Source organism: Larus michahellis, chromosome 1 (assembly GCF_964199755.1).
Source record: "Larus michahellis chromosome 1, bLarMic1.1, whole genome shotgun sequence".
In the NCBI taxonomy this organism is placed as follows: Eukaryota; Metazoa; Chordata; class Aves; order Charadriiformes; family Laridae; genus Larus; species Larus michahellis.
Window position 1 is genome coordinate 197,095,327 of NC_133896.1, and position 22,403 is coordinate 197,117,729.

The 22,403-nt window shown below is 42.1% G+C and overlaps 1 protein-coding gene across 1 annotated transcript; it reads left to right on the forward strand.

The window, feature by feature from the left end:
• The first annotated feature begins 870 nt into the window (after nucleotides 1–870).
• On the forward strand, nucleotides 871–19,894 carry LOC141737941 (putative tRNA methyltransferase 9B). The gene is made up of 3 exons (XM_074572949.1): nucleotides 871–1,028; nucleotides 3,470–3,642; nucleotides 18,483–19,894. Exons 1-3 carry the CDS (start codon nucleotides 871–873, stop codon nucleotides 18,923–18,925), a joined length of 774 nt encoding a protein of 257 aa, XP_074429050.1. The 3' UTR covers nucleotides 18,926–19,894.
• Nucleotides 19,895–22,403: the final 2,509 nt, after the last annotated feature.

Consider the following 22,403-nt stretch of genomic DNA (forward strand, 5'->3'; position numbering starts at 1 on the left):
GCAGTTATTCTGCAAGGAGTTGTTTGCAGCATGCAAGTGGAGCAGGAGCAGCCTGTCTTGGTGGCCCAAATCGCCATATAAATCAATGGAAATCCTGGCTTGGACAGCATATGTTGAGTGAAGTTCACAGTTTTTACAGCCTTTCTCTACAAAGCTTCGTGATGAACTGAACAATGATTTAGGATGCAACAGCTATTGACAACATCACAGGGTTTTCCTGGGGGCATTGCTAATAGCAGTGCACCACACCAATCCAGAAAAGCTGGGAAAAAAAAGGATGCTTGGAAAGCTGGAAAGATTTTTGTTCACTGTGACACCAGTGTCAATGAATTGTGCAATGGAGTCTGTAAGCATGGATCTTTCTGGGTAATGAATGAAGTGGAGGAGAAACGATGCCTCTCGGAGCTTTTGTTTCAGACTCTGAGCATCTTTTGGTATTCATCATCATTTTCAGTTGCTGTGTTTTAAGATGTGTCTCTAAACAAAGGACTCAGAAAAGACTTTTTTCAAGGGTAGACTGAAAAAGGGTGGAAGACTTGATGAAGTAAAAGTTAACAGCTTCCAAAGTATAACAATATAAGCAAGTTAATAAACGTTGAGTGGTAGGTCATAAAATTCCTTTCAGATTTACATAAGAAAACAATATATTGTATAAAATCATAGAATAGATGACCTTTCTTCCTTTAAAAGCCTGAGCAATTTCTCTTTAGTGGCAACATAGTATTTGGAAATACTATTTCCTAAATAAAAAATGTCATATTGCTTAACTTAAGGAGATGTACTTCGTTAACGAGAGTTTCAGCACTTGTTTTTCTCCCTTCCCTTTCTCTAGGACAGCTGCACTGCCTTCACAGCCCAGCCTTGGTTGTGATGGAGAAGGAGGCAAGCCAACTTGAGAGGGGCCACGTTCATAGTGTATATGAGAAAATTGCTCCTTACTTCAGTGATGCACGCTACAAGGCATGGCCAAAGGTGCAGCAGTTTATTTCAGAGCAGGAACCAGGCGGTCTGATTGCTGATATTGGTGAGTGGGGTTGTTTATTCCATTGCTAATGACAGTTTAAGTATGTTCTCTCTGTCAAGCAATGTTCGTGGCAGAAGAGTCTGGAGACTGTCAGCCAAACTTGGGAATCCAAATGGCCAGACTGACTATCAAATTTGCCTCCTACTTTGCTCCACCATTCATAGGTATATGAGGACAATTTGACTTTTCCCAGTATCCAGCAGGTCAACTAAACTGAAGCACTAAACTGAAGCTAAATATATTAAGATGTCATTAGTGGATATAATGTTGTGTATTAATATGATAATTCTGGAATTTGAAATTTTGTTTAGCTCTTACAACATGGATTGTGTGTGGCCAATTTGAAGCAAGTGTCATGACACTGTCCTGAGTGCTTTGGGGAGCAATGTGTGACAGTTTTTAATTCCCTGAAGATTTGAGAATCTCTAAATGGTAAGAGGGAAGCCTCTGTACTGGCTTCAGGCCCTGCACCAGAAGTGGGTAAGTGCTGGTTGCCCAAATGACACCTGGGCATCAACTCATCATTTCTACATGTTTAGGCTAGACTTCTAAATAGCTTGTTGGACTTGTAATCCTTTCCAGCAACACATATGTGTAGTCTCCCCACTATAGCATGGGAACATTTGTGAAAGGGAAAAATTACTGAGCTTTGGGCTAATCACATTAATGTTTTGGGAGTCATTCAAACTTTACCCTATACTTTTCCCAGTTTATCATGGTCTAAATGCTGGGAACTGTATTCCTACCAGATCTTGGCACATTTTGCAGTGTTTTCAATGTGAACAAACAGGTACAAAGAGCCAGCACATTGAATTTTTACTGATGTCACAGACTTTGGACTTGGTTAGTGCTGTAATTTAACCTCAGGCTTGCCTCTTGGGCTTTGGCCAGTGGAGGCTGCTGGTATACTCTTGTGGTGTCTGTGGCCAGAGACGAGTTTCGTGTGAAACACAGTTGCCGAGAGTGGTGCCACGGCACTGGAGAGGAGTCTACCTCCAGGGCTGTCTTCTGCCCCTCCAACCCTGGGAAGCAGCCTCTGGTGTCGGATTAGAGAAAATGTCTTTAGTAGCTGTTGTTTGGCTTATACTGGAGCCTTTCGCTCCAAAAGTGAAAAGCAGAAATAGTCCTGGAGTTCTCTTCCAGTTAGAGCTCCAGGGTATTCCCCTTTCTGCTCTTTCTCCTTGGAAAATAGAGTCTAATATTAGCCAAGAGTGCTGGTGCCGTTTCACAGCACCTCGTCTCAGCTGGTGCTGAAGTCAGGCATGGGAAGGACTGAAAGAGCTACAGCTTTTCTCTGGATATCTTTCTTTCATTCCCGGGAGATGGGATCAGCAGTTAATATCGGGCAAGCAGTTAGAAGCGGACGGGGAAGCTCCTTACCGAACACAGGGGCCCACACAGGGTTTCAGAATAGGTGCTATGGGATGGCCGTAACCTAAATATAAGGTCTTAAATACTCGGAAGGCTCCAAAATAACTATAATAAAAAAAAAAAAAAAAAAAAGAGAGATAAAATCTGGGCTCTGACCCAAGCTTAATGTTTGTTGTAAGTGTGGCCATAAACAGGATGCAAACTAAGGTCTGCACAAGGTACAGGCTATTATGTGAGGCCAATGCATTTGCCTCCCTGATCTTAATCTGAACCATGGTTTTTATGATGCAAGTGAGAAGGCAAGTTTTTAAAATCAATAATCTACTTTAAAGTGCACTTTTGTGTTAAGATCCAGATAATTCTGCAAACAAATTATCCAAAATTTAGATAAGATCCATTTTACTTCTGACATTAGAATCATTCTTATCTGAAGATATCTGCCTTTAGTTCAACACAAGAAGTATTTCAGTTTGGGAAGATGCAAATTTCCGTGTTGCAGGCTCCATTATGAAAAGGAAACTGCATGGAGATACCAGAAAAAGAAACTCCACCGTTGTCATGGTGACAGCAATTAGCAGCAGTTAAAACAGCAAACAATGGATTTAATGGTTTGGTCTAATAGTGACTTAATTACTTAGCAGTCTAGTTTGTCTATCAGCATTTCAATACACAGGAATAATTTGGTGCTGTGCTCCCACTACATGATGCTTTCACTTAGCATTTTGAGTCTATTACAAGTAGAATTGCAGTAGCATCGTTACCATAAATATTTTTGATTCTGTATGTGGTGGGAAAGCCAAGGTAAATGCTCTCTAGAAATCCTACTTGAACACCTCCTGTCACGCAGCAGAGAGCCTGCTAGACAGAGAGGAGCAGTCTGTGCTCATTGTACTGTGATGATAAAAAATAACCTGAATTCCACTGCAATTTTATCATCTCCTTTAAAATGGGTGGAGAATTTCAAGCTGTGAGGCCAGTGAAGGGCGTACATCATGGCTTATGTCAGGAATACATTTTCTTTTATACAGACACCAAATGTCCACCTTCCTTTCTCCTCCTCATTATTTCTTCAAGCTGCAGAAATGGCAAATACCTTCACATCAATTCTCAAGTCTATCAACTGGGTTGTGACTACTATTTCCCGTTGGTGGAATCAGCAGGAAACGAAGGCCATGAAGTAATGGTGTGCCATGGCTTGTGCCTGCCTTATCGAAGTGAGTGCTTTGATGGTGTCCTGTCCATTGCTGGTAAGTTCTGTGTGCAGACGGTGTCTAAAGGGTCTAAAGCATTTAGTCTTTTCGAGGTTTGTGGTTTTTTTCAGTGACCAACAGAATATTTTGGGGTTTGTAGACCAGGTGAATCTATATTAACACAAGAAATGTATATTATTGTGTACACATGTATATATATGTACACACATATATACACATATATATACATGTATATTATTATCTAGAAACTCTGTGAAAAACTGCAAAATGGGTAAGTCACACAGATGTCAGCTTTTTATTCTGGTCCAAGCACAACTAAAGTACAGTGTGCGAAACAGGAAAGGAGAGCCTTATTTTTGTCTTATTACATGGCAGAAATTTGCAATGTTGGCTCTGTCAGGAGGAACATACAACAAACCTTGCTTAGGAACACTGAGCGTATTCCAAGTTCAGTATTAAATCCTTCTGCACCTTTCCAAATGCTGGTTTTGACTCCCACACTCCGTGGTTTGTCAGCCAACACAATCATTTTTGTGCTGACACGGATGATCCTGACACTGATCTGGCTGGAAAATAACAAGCAAAAAGGTTGCTATTAGCCAAATAAGTTACCCATTGCTGCACTGCAGAGAGACCTGTTTCACCAAAAGCAGGGAACAATGCAGAGAAAAAACAACAAGGCAATGACAAAGCAAGCAGAAGTGCTTGTTTCAGTGGCACTGCTGCCTTAAAACGTTCATCAAATAACCTCAGATTTCATTTCTTGTAAGATTTTTCCTTTTTGTTTTGTTGCCCTTCTCAATGTCACTTAATGATGGAGGAACTCCCTGTCTTTGCCACTTTTAAAGCAGACATTCAATGGTAGCTTTAGCCTTTACTTTTTCAAATTGTGCAGGTCCTTTTGTTTTGGGAGTTTTGAAATTACTCAACCACTTTTTAGAAGAGGTATTAAGCTTATACTGATTAAAAGTTGGACGATACTGTAAATAAAACAAATTACAGCGCTCATCAAACTTGATTTTTCCTTTTGTCAACCAAAAGGGTGTGTAGGTCTCTAAGGCTTGTTAAATCAAAGTGAAATGTTAATACCTCACATCCCTTGAAGTTGGTGAGTAGCCTTACACAGCCTCTTCTCCATGTCTTGGGTGACCTTTCTTTAAGCCCTGAAGGACTTTACTTCTCAAGTCCAGGTCCTTGTCATATAATTTGACATTTGATGAAAATCTGAGATTGCATTATTGTCACTGGTACATCATTGTATGGGGATGTGGACCATGCTCAGCTACACTGTCTGAAAATCTTTCAATCATGACTTAAGAAACATGACCAGTAGCTAACAGTCCTTGTTCTTGACTTTTCACATCCTTTGCCCAGATGGAGTAACAACCATCATGTGCCCAAAGGTGATTTGGCATCTCTGGAAAACCAGGGTAAGGAAGTGAAGGAAAAGACAGATTTGTTGAAAAGGGTATGTAGCAATAATATATACTATATATAGTATATATGTAGTATACTAGTATTATACTATATACTTGTATATATAGTACTATGTATAAATACTGTAGTACTATGTATATGTATACTATATATAGTATAGTATATAATATAGTATGTGTATATAGTGTGTATATATAGTATATATATAGTATACATTATATATACACTATGTATATACTATATATATAATATATGCTATATATATATAGTATACATAGTACTATGTATACAAATATATAGTATAATACTAGTATACTACATATATAAAACAGTTTGGATAAGCATGGCTTCTCTTGATCTTCAGGAGATTGTCTAAGGAGGCAAGAAAATTCTGTAGGTGTTCTACAGCCAGGTCTGTAGTAGGAAATATTGGCAGAAGAGTAGTGTCAAGCCTAACGTGGTGATCTTTCGTAGAATCGTAGAATCATAGAACCATAGGGTTGGAAGGGACCTCTGGAGATCATCCAGTCCAACCCCCCTGCCAGAGCAAGGTCACCTAGAGCAGGTTGCACAGGAATGCGTCCAGGTGGGTTTCAAATGTCTCCAGAGACGGAGACTCCACCACCTCTCTGGGCAGCCTGTTCCAGTGCTCTGCCACCCTCAGGGTAAAGAAGTTCCTCCTCATGTTTAGGTGGAACTTCCTATGCTCAAGTTTGTGCCCATTCCTCTTGTCCTGTCCCCGAGCACCACTGAAAAGAGCCTGGCCCCATCCTCCTGACACCCACCCTTTAATTATTTATAAGTGTTGATAAGGTCACCCCTCAGCCGTCTTTTTTCCAGACTGACGAGACCCAAATCCCTCAGTCTTTCTTCATAAGAGAGGGGTTCCAGTCCCCTAATCATCTTGGTAGCCCTTTGCTGCACCCTCTCCAGCAGTTCCCTGTCCTTCTTGAACCGGGGAGCCCAGAACTGGACACAGTACTCCAGGTGCGGCCTCACCAAGGCAGAGTAGAGGGGGAGGATGACCTCCCTCGACCTGCTGGCCACACTCTTCTTGATGCAGCCCAGGATGCCATTGGCCTTCTTGGCCACGAGGGCACATTGCTGGCTCATGGTCATCCTGTTGTCCACCAGGACTCCCAGGTCTCTTTCAGCTGAGCTGCTCTCCAGCAGGTCAGCCCCCAACCTGTACTGGTGCCGGGGGTTATTCCTCCCCAGGTGCAGCACCCTACACTTGCCGTTGTTGAATTTCATAAGGTTCCTCTCTGCCCAGATCTCCAACCTGTCCAGGTCTCTCTGTATGGCGGCACAGCCTTCCGGTGTGTCAGCCACTCCCCCCAGCTTTGTATCATCGGCAAACTTGCTGAGGGCGCACTCTATCCCCTCATCCAGGTCATTGATGAATATATTGAACAGGACTGGACCCAGTACTGACCCCTGGGGAACACCACTTGTCACTGACCTCCAACTAGACTCTGTGCCCCTAATCACGACCCTCTGAGCTCTGTGTTTCAACCAGTTATCTATCCACCTTACTGTCCATTCATCTAGCCCACTCTTCCTAAGCTTCCCTATGAGGATGCTGTGGGAGACGGTGTCGAACGCCTTGCTTAAGTCAAGGTAGACCACATCTACCGCCCTCCCCTCATCTATCCATCCAGTCATGCCATCGTAGAAGGCTATCAGATTAGTCAGACATGATTTCCCCTTGGTGAATCCATGTTGAGTACTTCTGATAGTTTTCTTTTCCTCCACATGCCTTGAGATGACGCCCAGAACAAGCTGTTCCATCATCTTTCCAGGGATGGAGGTGAGGCTGACCGGCCTGTAGTTCCCCAGCTCCTCCTTCTTGCCTTTTTTGAAGACTGGAGTGATGTTGGCTTTCCTCCAGTCCTCAGGCACCTTGCCTGTTCTCCAGGACCTTTCAAAGATGATGGAGAGTGGCCCAGCAATGACTTCTGCCAGCTCCCTCAGCACTCTCGGGTGCATCCCATCGGGGCCCATGGACTTGTGAATATCTAATTGATCTAATTGATCCCTCACTCGATCCTCCTCAACCCAGGGGAAGACTTCTTCTTTCCCCGTTACTTTCCCCAAAGCCTGGGACTCCTGAGGGCTGGACCGAGCAGTAAAGACCGAAGCAAAGAAGGCATTCAGTAACTCTGCCTTCTCCGCATCCTCCATCACCATGGCTCATCACGTATTGCATATGCATATATAATGAAGAATTTTTGCCAGTTCCATAAGTGGAATAACCTATACTGACAAGAAACAAATCTAGACATGGTATATCAGCACAAGTTTAGAATGCGCTGCTTTCAAATGCTTCACTTACTGTTCAAGGAGACAAATTTACCCTGTGAGTATGCAATTCATTCCACAACATTTTCACTGAATCAAGAAAGAAGTCATACTCACTTTCCCAGTGTATTCGTAGCATAATTTGGTTTGAGATTCAATGTCACCAAACAACAGAAATCATCCCCTTTGCCATATACTGATGGCTTTGTTATTGTTAGCATGATGAAGCCATTCCTATATTATTGAAATAAGTAGGTTTTCTGACACAGCAATGGAAAGAGGACTCGCACTCACGTTTCCATTTGGGCTAAGGAATTGCTCTGAATCATAAGGCAGGACTGATTTTTTAGCATGGCTTTACCTCTGTCAAAGTGGCTTTCTCCTTTATATGGAAAGGTCGTGTTCTGTGTTAATAAATCTTGTATATGCTGAGCTCTTGGACTCTGTGATGGGCGTGGGATAAGAAGAAGCTTTTCCTATTAATTTAGATAAGTAATTTCTGTCCTCCAAATGCAAAGGTGAAGATGTCACATTTTCCTCTCCTATTAGGAGTCAGATATTCAAGTCAGTAAAGTTATTTTATATTACTGAAATATCTGATCAGACTCTTCATCCCATTGGGAAAAAAAAGGGTTCCTGGAGTGAAGAGCATCAAATGCCTTTCCTTGGTGTTAATACCAATATGTGAAAATTAACTTTGCTTTAATCTGTGATCTTTTAGTCATGTGGTAATTTAACAGAGAAAGTGAGGGGAACCTAAGGGACGTAAACCTGTCTAGTCCTCTAATTTACACTGTCTGAGAAAATGGTCTGCCTAATTGCAAATAGTATAATTCTTAAAGTTTGTAAACTTCCACCTTGTAAGCTGGAAGAGTCCCCTGGGGAAAAAAGAAGTCCAAATAAAAGGTCCAGGAGAGTTTCCTTACTATATAGCATTCTGTCTTAACGGTAAAATTCAATGAGACGCTGATCAAGAAGAAACCAAGTGTTAGTGTCAGGTCCCATCAGTGTAGTTATATTGCACTGTTGTGCCAGTTAATATGGGCATAACGTTGCAATTCCACTATGACATAGTTTCTTTTACCCATAAAGAAACCTCGTATTTCTGCGTGACTGTGGTTCTTTGTGTATATCATCGCTACCTGCCGGTTCTCCTAAATTCTGTGTTTCAGGATTACATTCTAACATTTTTTTTAACTTTTTCCAACAACAAGGCACTGTGGTCGGAAAATTACATTCCTTAAAAGAAGCAATTCACAGGCACAACAAGCAACCTGTCCCAGTGGAAAGCAGAGTATAATGAGGTCTGGTATGACACCATCAGGAACTCTTTAATGCCATAGAAATTGAAAAGAAACCATCAAAAAAGCATGACTATTGATAATTATAAGGGATGGTGTGAAGAACCAAAGTCAGGATGACTACAGCATAACACGAATTAGAACTAGGATAAGGTTTTATAAATGCATACAAAGCAAGAGGAAAACAAAAAGGAAAGAGCAAATAACAAATGAGAGGGGAAGTTGCATTTTTCTTTGGTTAATGGTATACTCATCAATAAGTTAGGAGAGTTTTAACCAGAGGACAGAAATTTAGACTATAAAAAGGAAATACCGTCTTAAAGAATATTCAGATGAATTAGATTACACAAATTGTTAGGAAATCATAAAATTAATCTTAAACTACTGTGAACTAGCAGATCATCTTTAAGATCTCCAGCAAGTGAAGAAAAGCAAACATAATACTTGTTTCCAAAAGAGAGAGAAAGGACATCAAGAGGGAGCCAGCCTAAGTTAGATTTATGCAAGGATACTAGAATAAATAATTTAAATAATCTAATTTAAATAGAATAAATTATTTAAACCTACAGAATACTAATGTAATGGGAAACAGTCAACATGTCTTTGTCAGGAGGAAGCCAATCTGCTTTCTGTCTTTGACAGGGTAATCATCCCAATAGACAGAGTAGCAGAAGAAGACATGATATATCTTGACTCATGTCATTGTTGCAAGTAAAATAAGTAAATAGAGCTACGAATATGGAAAAAAAATCATTCTTAAAATGAATCAGTGGTTCACTGTCTAATCCAGACACATTTCAAATGGGATGCTCTTGGGACCCACCCTACATCTGTTTCTATGCAAATTTTTAATTAATAACTTTGATAGGAAGCTAGAGAGCATATTGAACAATTTGTGAATGGCTCCTGCGTAGGAAGAGTTGGAATTATTTTGGAAGATGGGATTTGACATCCAAATGATGGAGAGTTGTCTGAAATCAACAAGAAGAGATGCAGAAACCATCAAGAGGGACGTACAGCGCTTGGGAAGGAAACATTCAATGAACAAAGGATAAACGATGGCCAGGCAGGATGGACCACAGGTCAAATACGTGTGAGTAGTGTCGTGCTGTTACAAAACCAGGCAAATACTTGTCTGGGGTATGGTGACAGAGCTGTTTCATGGAAGGCAGAAGAATGAGTCACTCTCCTGTGCTTGGTACTTTTGAGATCCTAGGTGGAATATCATATCTGCTTTTGGGACCATGCCTTACAAAGTTTGTAATCAATATGGAGACGTTTTAAATAACCTATGTTTGGAAAATCTGAATTATTAGAGGAAGCTGGAGGAATTGGGTTTGGTTAATCAAGAAAGAAAAAATAAATAAAACACTGAAAGAAAGATAATAGTCTTCAAATACATAAATAGTTTTTACAGAAATTTTATCTTTCTTTGACATGGGAAGAAAAAAAATAATTGTCTTACCCTGCAGGAAAGGTTATTTAGTTCAGATATTAAACAGCTTTTAAGAGTAGGTTAGATCAGTTTGGGTCACATTGGAGTCAAGTGGTTAATTCTCCCTCGGAGCTGGAAAATGAACAACCTCTATTTTTCTGCACCTATTTTAATGTGAAGGCCACCTGGCCGTTTTGAGAAAAATCTATTGATTCTCCTATAACCAGTTGCTCCTCTCACAGCAGTGAACTCTCCTCCCTGGTGGAAGTCAGAGGTGCAAAATACTAACAAAATCTGAATATTGCACGAGGTCTTGGAGACAGAGCAGAAATCGCACCCATAGTGGGATATCCTGGTTTTGACAAGGCCATGCACAAACTGCCTCTGCTTCTTGCCTGTATCAGGAATATTGCAGTGAGCAGGACTAGGGAAGTGATCGTCCTCCTGTACTCGGCACTGGTGAGGCCCCACCTTGAGTACTGTGCTCAGTTTTGGGCCTTTTACTACAGGAGGGACATTGAGGTGCTGGAGCGGGTCCAGAGAAGGGCAACGAAGCTGGTGAGGGGTCTGGAGAACAAGTCTTATGAGGAGCAGCTGAGGGAGCTGGGGATGTTCAGCCTGGAGAAAAGGAGGCTGAGGGGAGACCTTACCGCTCTCTGCAACTACCTGAAAGGAGGCTGTAGAGAGGTGGGGGTTGGTCTCTTCTCCCAGGTAACAAGTGATAGGACAAGAGGAAACAGCCTCAAGTTGCAGCAGGGGAGGTTTAGATTGGATATTAGGAAAAATTTATTCACCAAAAGGATTATCAAATATTGCAACAGGCTGCCCAGGGAAGTGGTGGAATTGCCACCCCTGGAGGTATTTAAAAGATGGGTAGACGTGGTGCTTGGCGACATGGTTTAGTGGTGGTTTTGTCATTGTTAGGTTGATGGTTGGACTCGATGATCTTGAAAGTCCCTTCCAACCTAGACGATTGATTCTATGATTCTTCTGAGACATCTGCAAGCCCTGAGTTCAGCTTTGGTCTCGCCACTGTTAGTGTTTTATTTAAAGCAAATAATACAGTTATTTCCAAGCCAGTGATCACAAATTCTTAGAGACGCAGAGAAGCTCCATAGGGTAGTGAGAGCCTGTGGTTAACACCTGCAGGCTTTATCTGTTCACGCGGTTGCTCTCACTGGTCTTGCCAGCTGACAACGTTGTCTGTCGGTGCAATTCTCGCTAACAGCGAGGAGCCTCATTTCTTTCTCAATTAAACCAGAAGCTTTGTGTTCCTTGCATTGATATTTTCATACAAATTATAATTGATTTATCGACAATATCCTAAGTTTATTTCCAGTGGATAATACATAGGTATCACCAGATGGGGTCAGGTCGGAAAACTTGACTGTCTATTTTTCGTAGAAAAACATGCATCACAACAGAACAGAATGAGCTCTGCACCTTACGGTCCCCTCTATTGCTCCAAGTTTCTGGAGTGCAGAAGTGGTGCAAAACTCCAAACAGACCCTTATATTTAGTTTAATTTTCACAGTAGTGGCCAGCAGCCTGCTCAGCATTTTTAAATGTAATCATTTATTTTAGACCGCAGTTGGCTACCTGTGGCCTTATCACTGTCATCATGTTGACAGTATATCTGTTTTAAATCTCACCCACATGTTCTTAGCAACATGTTAGCTGGTTGCAAGGTCTTGACTGGCTGGTGGGTGACATTAAAAGAGGTGACAGCTTCTCACTGGTTGCACAGCTTGCTCATGTACAGCTGTTGTCCTCTGCTCTCTTGGGGTGCAGAGCGACACGGCCGTGGTTTCGGAAGGAGGGATGGCTGAGCAGCTGCCACGTGATGGTTTTGGCAGGTTTGTGCTGTCACCCGACAGTGGGCTCCCGAGCACAGGGATATCTCTCTGTACTACCAAAAGCTTATTCTCCGGCCAAGCAAGACATTGAGATCCAGAATGGATGCAGCACGGTGTTCAGGCACCTGAGCTGGGTGCACATTTAAGCCTTCTTCACTTAATAAAGATCCCTAGTGCCAAGGCATCTTTTGGGGCTGGTGTCTAACAGAGCTTTGCAGAGATTTTGCGTTTTTTCTTTCCAGTGCAGTCAAGTCCTCAGGGCACTCACCCAGCAAGTGGGAAAGCTGGATTCACCTCCTTCCTCAGCTGGTGTGGGGTTCAAAGCCACATTTCCAGAGCTTGGGGACATGCCCCAGTCCTCGAACACCTGTCTGCGCTGGGTGGAGAAAACCACCACCGTACTTTGGCACCTGTGGCCAAAAAGCCTGAGGGAGGTGGAAGAGGAGCCTAATCCTGTAGCCCAGCACGTAGGAGCACACACAGGAGGGAAGGAGAGGTGGCAGCTGCCTGCGTTGTTTCCTCTAATATAAATATTTCCACTAATATAAAGTGTACAAGCAAGATTAAATGGTCTTTGAGAGCAGACGGAGCCGGCTCCGAAAGCCCAGCGGGTGAACCCCGGAGGTTCTGCAGATGGTGAGAGTGGGGCAGCAGCTCCAGGCAGAGCCCCGCTGCTCCGGGTGGGAAGAAGGGAGGAGTAATTCAGGCTCGGAGCAGGTGCCTCAAGGATGGCATGAAGCAAAGGAGGGGAAGGGCTTGAAGAGAGCTGCTCCACCTGACCTTATCTTACTACCCCCTTTTGCCGGTTTTAGCTATAGGTGTCCCCGCTTCTATGGTGCTCTGACAAGCATTTCAGAATTATCTTTAGTATAAATGCAGAAGTAATCCCGCTGAAAGCAACGTAGCTACTCAAATGCTTAAAATTAAGCATATAATTATATTCCTGAATCAAGGCTATAATAAGTTAATTAAATTTCATAATTATAATGATTTTTATAAAGGCAGCATCCTCATTTGCTAATGCTAACTGCAAATGGGGGAAAATTAAAGAAGGAACAAATTTTCCAACCTAAGTAATTAAGGAGTTATGTTTTTAATAGGAAAAAGTTTTTAATGGAAACACTGTTTGAAGTTTACTCAGTAATTATTTTAAATAATTCTTGGGTGTATTAGTCTTTTTCCTCGCCTTTTTATTTTTGATACCACCATAATGAAGAGAATAAAATCATATTTAACTTAGAATCATGCCTTCTATATATGTTCCAATTGTTCCTATTATTAGAGCTGACAGAGATAAAGTGACATCTGAAGTGTATATACAGTATATACAAAAGAGTCTCCAAGATAAAGATTCTGTGATCCTTAAATACTTTCCAAATGTCTCTGAAGGGATTTAACCTCAGTAAAGAAATTTGACAGAGAAAAGCAATTTCTGATTACAGAGATTTCTTTTTGCCATTTAACAGGGTTTAAATTGAATCACTGACCTAAAATGCTCATTTGGAAAATGACTTCTAAAAAAAAAATTCCGACAAAGTTGTTGATGCTTTCAGTTTTGTTCTCTGAAGACAGCTGAATGGCACAAAAATGTATCTTGCATTGTCTTCTTGTTCTAAATAATCTCTTTTAGTAGGATTAGTCACAGTATTAAATTAAGAGAAGGAGCAATTAATTATATTCTTATGAAATGAAGAAGAGAAGAATCTTTGAAATGTTCTCCTTTCCCTCCTCACCCCCTCCCTTTGAAATCTAAAATTGCATTATGTATTTTGCAGTTACGGAAAATCTTACAGTCTTCAATTTAAACAAAGGTGGTGGGAATGAGCAGTACATGGCACAAAATTAATTTGGATTGACTTTCCACAAATGAGAGGGGAATGTATGGCCAAAACGAAAAGGAATGTTTGATTTATAACAACTGTTAATCCATGAAGCAAGCCTTGCTGCTGCAAAGAGCTGTCAGGGGTTTTGGACAAACATCTGTGCTCAGCCCAAACAAATATTTTTGTGCTTAGATTTCTTTTTTGCGATGGTTTGTTTGGATGTTTAAAAGTTTGAATGTGGTCCTACTTGTCCTCATCACCATGGCATGGTGTTGTTTAGTATGGTAATGTTATAATGTTCATTAAAGCCCTTTTTGTAGTGAACTTAAAGGTTTTTTTCTAGCTTCTGTTAACAAGGGTTGCTTGTAAAAGCAACAGCTAAAAAACTCTGAATATTCTTCTGTGGAAAAAAGCGTGAGGATAAACTTCTGGAAGAGATGATAGCGGGCAGACAGCTACAGAAGAGAGCAGTGTAATTATAAGGATGTATCGGTAACTCTCTGATAAACTTGGGGAAAATGACCACAGATTATTAAGAGAGATTGCGAGGGCTGTGAGGGCAGAAAACACAATATCGAGAAACCACAATTATCCGTATGTAGGTTGTGTAAATGATACACAGGGGCATGAAGCCTCTTGGAAAGATTAATCTGAGAACCCACAAAAGGGAAACAACTCTTATTAGTCTGAAACGGTGCATCAGGCCCACATCAATAAGTAATTGCGCACGAACCACATTATCTCACTGCCTGTAATGTGACCGTAATCGAACCTCCTGCTAGGAACAAAAATGCTGTAAAAAATCCACTGCGCAAAAGTTTACTACCAGAAAGGAAGAAACTCTTACGGAAAATTGAAAGGGAAAGCCAGAAGGGTAAAACACTAGCAGAAGAGCGTGGCAAGTGCTGAAAGACTCGATGTTGAACGTGCTAAGTGTAGGTGTATGGCACCTGTAAAAAGGCCGCCGTTCAACAAATTCCTATATAATTTATAATTACACATGAAATGAATAGGCTCATGATAAAGTTTGCTGGTGGCACAGAGTTACTCAGTTTTGCAAAGAGTTGCAAAAGAAGTCCCATGTGAAACTAATGACTGGGTGCAAAATTGCAGAAAATTACTTGTGGATAAATGCCAGGTAATGCGCATAGGAAAAAATAAGTAAGTGTACAGGCACAGTGGTACCCTCTGTTCAGGAAAGAGATACTGAAGTCATTATCAGACTCCTTTTCAATGCCCTGAAAAAATAGTAGCTAACTGTTCAAACCTGGTCAAAAAACTATTCAACTATTAAAAATGAAAATGAAAATCCAGAAGAATGGTAGAAGATAAATACCTGGTGCATCCATATCTTGAATACTGCATGTAATTCAGGTTTTCTCCATCTCTGGAAGGATATAGATAAACTAGTAAACGTCCTTGTAATGATCAAAGGTACAGATTGTTTATGGATGAGGATAGATTAGCGGGCTAGGACTCTTCACCGAAGAAAAAAGAGTATCATCATAAAAGTATCATTAAAGAAGTGTATACGTCATACTGCTCCTGAGGCAGAAGGGGATAGCATCCTGAACCCCACGAATTATATTAAATTAGTGAACAGGGAATAAATTTTTATGGTTTCTTACAGGAGAACCACAGGGAAAGATTTAAAAGAGAAGGAACCATTTTTCTAAAAAATTGATAACTAAATTGAAGATTCCTTTCCCATGTGCATTTGTATAATCAGAATACAAGTGAGTCAAGAAAGTGTCCATGAAGGACAGATCCATCACTGGCTATTAGGTACAAGCTCTGGCCTGCGGCTGAGGAAGCTCTCAGGCTGCCGACCGCAGGAGGCAAGGGGAGAGGGCATCACTGTTCTTCCTTTCTTTCTTTCCCGAACATCTGGTGCTGGCTGCTGCCACAGCCCCGCACTGGAGGGATGTTTGCTTCGACCCCAGGATGAGTTTCCTCTGCCCTGATATTGTTTTCACCACCTGCAAGCTTCTGTATTTATTGTCATTTAGGACAAAACTAATTTTCATTTAAAGTACCAGTCTTTATGACAGATGCACTTTCAGGCATCTGGACCCTTGTTTTATAGTGTTTGGATGGTGGGAAATCAACTTAAAATGTGTTGAACAGCTGGTGAAAGATTGTTCTAGGGGTGTAGCACTGAAAGACTCCAGGGAAACCTTATTGAGGTCTTCCAGTGCTTAAAGGGGGCTTGTAAGAAAGATGGAGAAAGACTGTTTACTAAGGCCTGTAGCGACAGGACAGGGACAATGGTTTTAAACTGAAAGAAGGTAGATTTAGATTAGATATCAGGAAGAAATTCTTTACTGTGAGGGTGGTGAGACACTGGAACAGGTTGCCCAGGGAAGTTGTGGATGCCCCATCCATGGAAGTGTTCAAGGCCAGGCTGGATGGGGCTTTGAGCAGCCTGGTCTAGTGGAACACATCCCCGCCCATGGCAAGGGGCTTGGACTAGATGATCTTTGAAGGCCCCTTCCTACCCAAACCATGCTATGATTTTATGAACTGTAGCTCCCAGTGCCATCTACTCGGCAGTATGAGGGGAGCTGCAGGAGAAGCTGATCTGAACCATGTCCACCGGAGGGGAGGGAAGCAGGCTCATGTCGCTGCTGGGCTGCAGTCAGGCCCTCCGTGAGCATTTGTGCCTCGCTGCCACCTAGCACGAGCTGCTTCATCTCTGAAACAGTGCCTTTCCTGCACAGAACAGATGGTTCAGTTTAAACCCAGTTTCAACATACAAGGAATTTAATGTCAAGGAAAAGAAAGAAAATATTTTTTATAAGCGGCCTGTGAATGTGGCTGCTTGGTGATCTTGGATCCTGACAGGTTTGGCTTTGATTAAAGACAATTATTTGCAATAATTCGCATGATAATCTGTGATTTCAGGATAGTGTGATGTTGTCCCATGCAGATGCTCTGTTTCCTTGAGTTATGCAGTTTTAAACAGAATACATCACCCATAGCTTTTAAAATTATCTGACAAATTTGTCTTGACAACACTGAAGTTTTGCTCAGCGTGAGATTTTATTAATATGCGGTAATTTCTTAAATGATACTTGATGCTTTTTTAATTAAAAAGGCCATAATGTTTCAATGTCAACGTCTCGACTAGCGCTAGAAGACCTGAGCTTTTGGAATTGGTTTCTGTTCATCTCAAACAGGTGAAACCTACAGGCAGAGCAGCTGAATAACTAAATGTTAAAAGACCCTATTTCTTGAAAGCCTGCCTTTTGATCCTCACATTGCTGCCGAGGCTCTGAATGCATCATTCATTGCAGGGAGAGTGTTTTCCTATCTCAGCTGGATTGCATACTGTTATTCTTTTAATTGTAAAGTGTCTCTTTTTCGTAGGCAAAATGGATCTGGTGGCAAATGGCCGCTCTGACAGACACAGAGAGGCTGCAGATACAGAGCTTCTGCTAGCATTTTCTAGACTTATTAGAAAGAATCGAAAGCTCGCAGCTTTTTTTTTTTTTTCCCTTGAAAATTCTGTTATTTTTCTGTGGAAAACACCACAGCAGCTTAACCAAAAACTGGTTTATCATGGTAACCTGAAGTGGTACGTATAGAAATATCTGCCCAAACTGTCATTTTCACTGAGGAAAATATAAGGTTGGATAAATATCACTAATTCTATTGCTTTTCATTTTCAGCATCTTTAATACGTGCCCTTTCCTTTCCAGTGCTGTTCCAGGATTGTCCCTATTCTTATTTCTCATGTAACACTCATTTATGTAGCTGAAACTTTGCTGACGTCCCTACTGTTCACCAAGACCTGATCAACCTTGACGTCTGTTGTGAAGTGCTCTAGAGCTGCGCAGTCTGAGAGCAGGAGCCAACCTGCAGAGCTGGCGTTTGGCAAAGTCCTCCCAAATCCGGAGGCCAATTGCCCTTTTTGGGGCAAAAAAATTTTATTGAAATGGGACTCAAATTTAAACTCAGTCCTGACTGAAGCGAAGCTGTGCTGCTTGAGTTTCGCCATCGTAAGGATGAGGTGTTCTCCATGTCACACAGGTTTGTGTGCTGGTGGGGGCTATCAAGCAAGAGTGGGATTATCTAATTATTTGGTTTTGTGATACATGCTTGCTAATGGCAGAAGTAGACAAATGCTAATTTCACCCATATGTTGATGATTTAAATCTATCCCAGGCTGAGAATGACGGTTCATTTCTTCTGCTCTGTTACTGACATCCGTCCATAAAGGAGGAGAAACGGGCAGGCAGTTTTAACCTAGTCCTTTTTTAATGGGTATCGTCAGCAGGATCACCAGCACGGCTGTTGCAAGGACCATGTATGGCCTCGGTCTTTCAGCAGTGTTTTTTTCAGGCTGCAGATGAGCATTAGGTGACGGTAAAACAGGGCCAGGATGCTTTGCCACTGACCAAGTGGTAGCCTGTCCTTGAGAAAACAAGACTGTAGTGTTGTTTATTGCCAATCTGAAAGATGTCACTTGCTTCAACATTTCCGAATTCTGACATGTTTTTAAAATAAGTCAGTGTGTTATGAACTCTTTAGAGTTAGAGCTAGTACAATGTTGGAGATGTTAGAGGGAGTACAATAACACATAGCACAATGGAAGATAAATGATGTATTCCTGTGGTGCAAACCATCGGCTGCCAGTGTGTCAGAGCCAGTCCTTGTCCTTATACTCTGTATTCATTAGTGCCTCGAGGGATACTTATTCACCTTATCTGTTCTGTTCTAGTGATTCACCATTTTTCAACGGAAGAGAGGTGCATGCAAGCAATAAAAAAGATGGCTCGCATCTTGAGAGTAGGAGGCCAGATAATGATATATGTGTGGGCAATGGAGCAAAAACGGAGAAGATTTGAAAAGCAAGATGTCTTTGTTCCCTGGAATCCTTCACCTCCTTCCTGCTCCTCGGGTGAGCCTTGCTCACGTGGAGAACAAAAATCAATTCTTCACAAGGACAAAGAGCTGGCTTTGAACCAGGCCTGTCACAAGCTGGATGGGACTTCAGAGGTACACAGGACAGCAAGGAGCTCGTCCTGTGGAGGGGAGAAAAAAGCACCGTGCATGGCGTTAGAGAAATCGCTGAGACGGTCTCTGTTCTCAAGATCACTTGACTCGGTATTAGGTGTGGGTGATCAGCGGCACCAAGAAGAGCTCATTAGATACTGCAATTAAGCTGTTCAGCTGAATGAATTAAACAGAGGAAAAAAAGTTGGAAAAAACAGAGAGCACGGATTTCTGGAACGCGCTTCTGACTCTTTTCTACATCGCAAACCAAGTTTTGAAAATAAAACAGCTTTTGAAGTGGCTGTTAAACCTGTGCTGCCCGTGTCACGCCGCTCGAAGGCTCTCAGAAGTTGCTATTCAGAATTAGGGCAAGCAACTGTACAGCTCCCTATGGCTGCAGAGAGTCTTCACAACTGCAGCGGAGTGTATTTACCTGACCTGATTTCACATCAGAAAGAATTAGCTGTCAGACAACTTAAAATAGACCATCACCCAAAAGAAGGGGCTTTCTGCCAACCTCTGAACGACAGGAGAACGGGCTCTTCTCTGCAGAAAGCAGTCAATGAGCGCGCCCTGGCCACGCAGAGCGGGCAGCAGACAGGTCCTGGTGCGGCCTGGCTGAGATACTACCACGTTTTTAAAGAAGGGGAGCTGGCGGAGCTGATAGAGCGTCATATTCCTGAGCTACATATTACTCATTCCTACTTTGACCACGCCAATTGGTGCGTGATCGCGGAAAAGACTGAAGCGTGGAAGATCTGGGAGAAATTTCCTTATTGAAATGCGCAAAGAATACTTAGGGGCTTTCTTCCTTTTGAAAGCTCAGCGCCTTTGAAAAATCTTTCCTGAAGCTTTTTATAGCCTTGGGTTTGATTTGGGGGAGAGGGGGACGTATGAGGAGGAGACTGCTTTGAAACTCTCAGGTTCTGTGACTTTGTTTTGTTTGATTTGGTTCTTTTAATACATCTCTATTGAATTATTTTTTTCTAGAGTTGTTATTCCAGACTGAGCACATTTTAGCACACTGATCCCTTTTCATAAACAGCTGCTAGCTGTGTTTTGTTGCTTGAAAACAGGTAAAATGCAGTTGGAAGGTGATTGCTGGGTTATTTTTTACGTGTGCATTAAAAGTCTTTGTTATTCATTTATTACGTTCATTTATCACTATATAATCATTCATGTCAACTTCTTATTTTAAAATTTATTGTACCCTGCCACTTGATGTAACATAATGCGGGAAGTAACTGAAAGATGCACTCTTTTATTGCGGTTCACTTTGTCAGCCTGTATGATACTTCCAGTCGTACGAGACAGACAGTCTTTTGTGAGAATTACTAGGTGGATAGAGCCCTCATGGCAGAGGCAGTAACTCATGACACTGTCACAGTCTAGAGATCTTTTTCATTGCCTTGTAGCAGTCACAGCCAAGAAAGCAAAGAGATATTTGCCTCCATATGTGCCGCTACATGACGCCTCAAAAAATTTGTTTTAAAAACGAGCTCGACATGTATGTTTAAGGATACAGCATATATAAATATGATAAACCGGCTTAAGGATTGCTCTTTCTCCCTGTCAGCAAAACTACAAGGAGTCAGAAGGATTTAATAACTCATTTAAATCTGTACTGTGAATGAGCATAGGAGAGAAAAGTGGTCCAGTGACCACTAGTCAACTGAGAAAATATTTATTGACATCAGCATGCAAGACGAATGCTTTTATCTACAGACTCGCCTTTCGCAAAGAAGATCAGATTCATTATCCAGTTCTTATAGATAAAGAAACGGAGGTGAATAACTTTGCTTAAGGTTGCAATGTAGAGTAAATATTTGAAAGAAAAAAACCAACAGAAATCCCAAACAACAGGGCTGCAGTGCTGATGATTATTTACGTGCTGGGGAGGTCTGTCCATGGTTTTACTTCCTGCCTTTGTTTCTGTGGATTTGTGTATCAGCAAGGCAGACATCAAACTTGTTGCCTGAGAAATAAGCCCCTGCGTATTCTTTACGTGTCTGTCAGTAGGAGAAGCATATCATGTTTTCCAACGTAGCATGGCACCGTACAGTAATCTGAGTTTTTTAATGCAGCTTTAATTCAATTTGGGTATAATATCTGTAATCACATTTCCTTTACTTCCTCCCATGGAGTTCACGTCAGCGGTATCATAGTACATCTTGTATTTTCAGGTGGAAAAGCTAGAGGGGCTAATCAGTCTCCTCCATCTGTAATGACTGCCTCTGCAGTGCTCCTTTTCTTTCCCTAAACATTAGCACCGTTGGGCAAGTGCAGAAAATAATATTCAGTCACAAAATGTTGCTGCTCTTCGGCTCCGACAACACCGTTCCCTTCATTTTGTACGCTTTTTTTCTATTGCCAGCAGGACTCGACAGCATCTCCCTACTTTTCAATGCAGCTTCAGGTTGCGCGAAGCAGCAGCAGCGGCAGCACGTGTCAGCTCTGAGCTTCTCCATCACGTCCCGCTCCTGCTGCTCAACAGCGCACCAGAGAAATGCCTTTGATCGTAGCTGCCGGTCCTTGCCCTCAAGCACACCTGATGTTTATTTTTCCTGGAAATGAACACGGATATTTTAACTGAACCTGACTGGTCCTCTTGGAAGAGTTTCGCCTGCTCCAGCGTCCCCTGAAGGAAAGGTGCTCATCATCTCCAGTTCTTCCCTATGAAGAACCATGCAATGAGCCACCACTAGATTTCTCCTGATGCTGATACCCCCGTCTGCCTGCTCCAGGTCAGACGTTCCCAACCAAGATCCGGGTCACAGGGGCAGCACTAGCCTAACTGAAAGGAATGTTAATCTCAGGACAACTGTCAGTGGCTCTAAAAGCAAACGTCCCCTTCTGCAAGGAGTTAATGTCCTTGTTTTGAATGAGACAAACTGCAAAGGCCCATTTCTTGTGTGGCAGAGTGCTGCCTAAGGCATGGACTAGACCTGCTTCCACACAGGATGGCTTCCACTCATGATGGTTGCCTCTGGAGGGGGCCGAGTGCTTCCTGGGATCAGAATAGATTCAGCTTCTTGCAAATGAAGCCGCCCCAGGACAGGGCCCTGACTATGCAGGGAAAGAAAGCAAAAACGTGGCTTGCTTTGGAAGGATCATGTATTAACGCTTCCTCACATTTATGCATGTCACAAGTGTTATAAAGCCACAAGCTCTATTTGAAATTCTCTTTTTGATCAGGATGCCAGTAGCAAAACCAGGACTGAGTTCATTTCTTCATTTCTACATCACTGTCTGCATTTGTAGTCCTCAGGGTAGGCGCTACCTTGTGCCAAGGGATATAGCAGGGAAATGCTCTGCACTCCTGAGCAGTGCTTGGTCCTAATTTCTTTCCCTCTTGTGCTCTTTGCTGTTCTGAGCTGGATTTTAGAATAGAAAGGTACAATTTTTCTGGCCTCATTTAGGCATCTAGGCTGTAGGACTGTATGTAAGTCTAGCTTCGTGCCCCATATCGCCTGTGGAGTTAATGGCAATAGCCCCTTTAGAGGATGAACCATGAAATAGACCTTGAGGAGCTGTTGGGATTAGAGAGCTCATGTTCAGCACCAGCTCATCTCTTTCCATTGCTTGTGGAAGGAGCTTAGAGAGGAGCTCAGCCTTAAACACTGATTCTTGGGTACTTCAGTTAGGA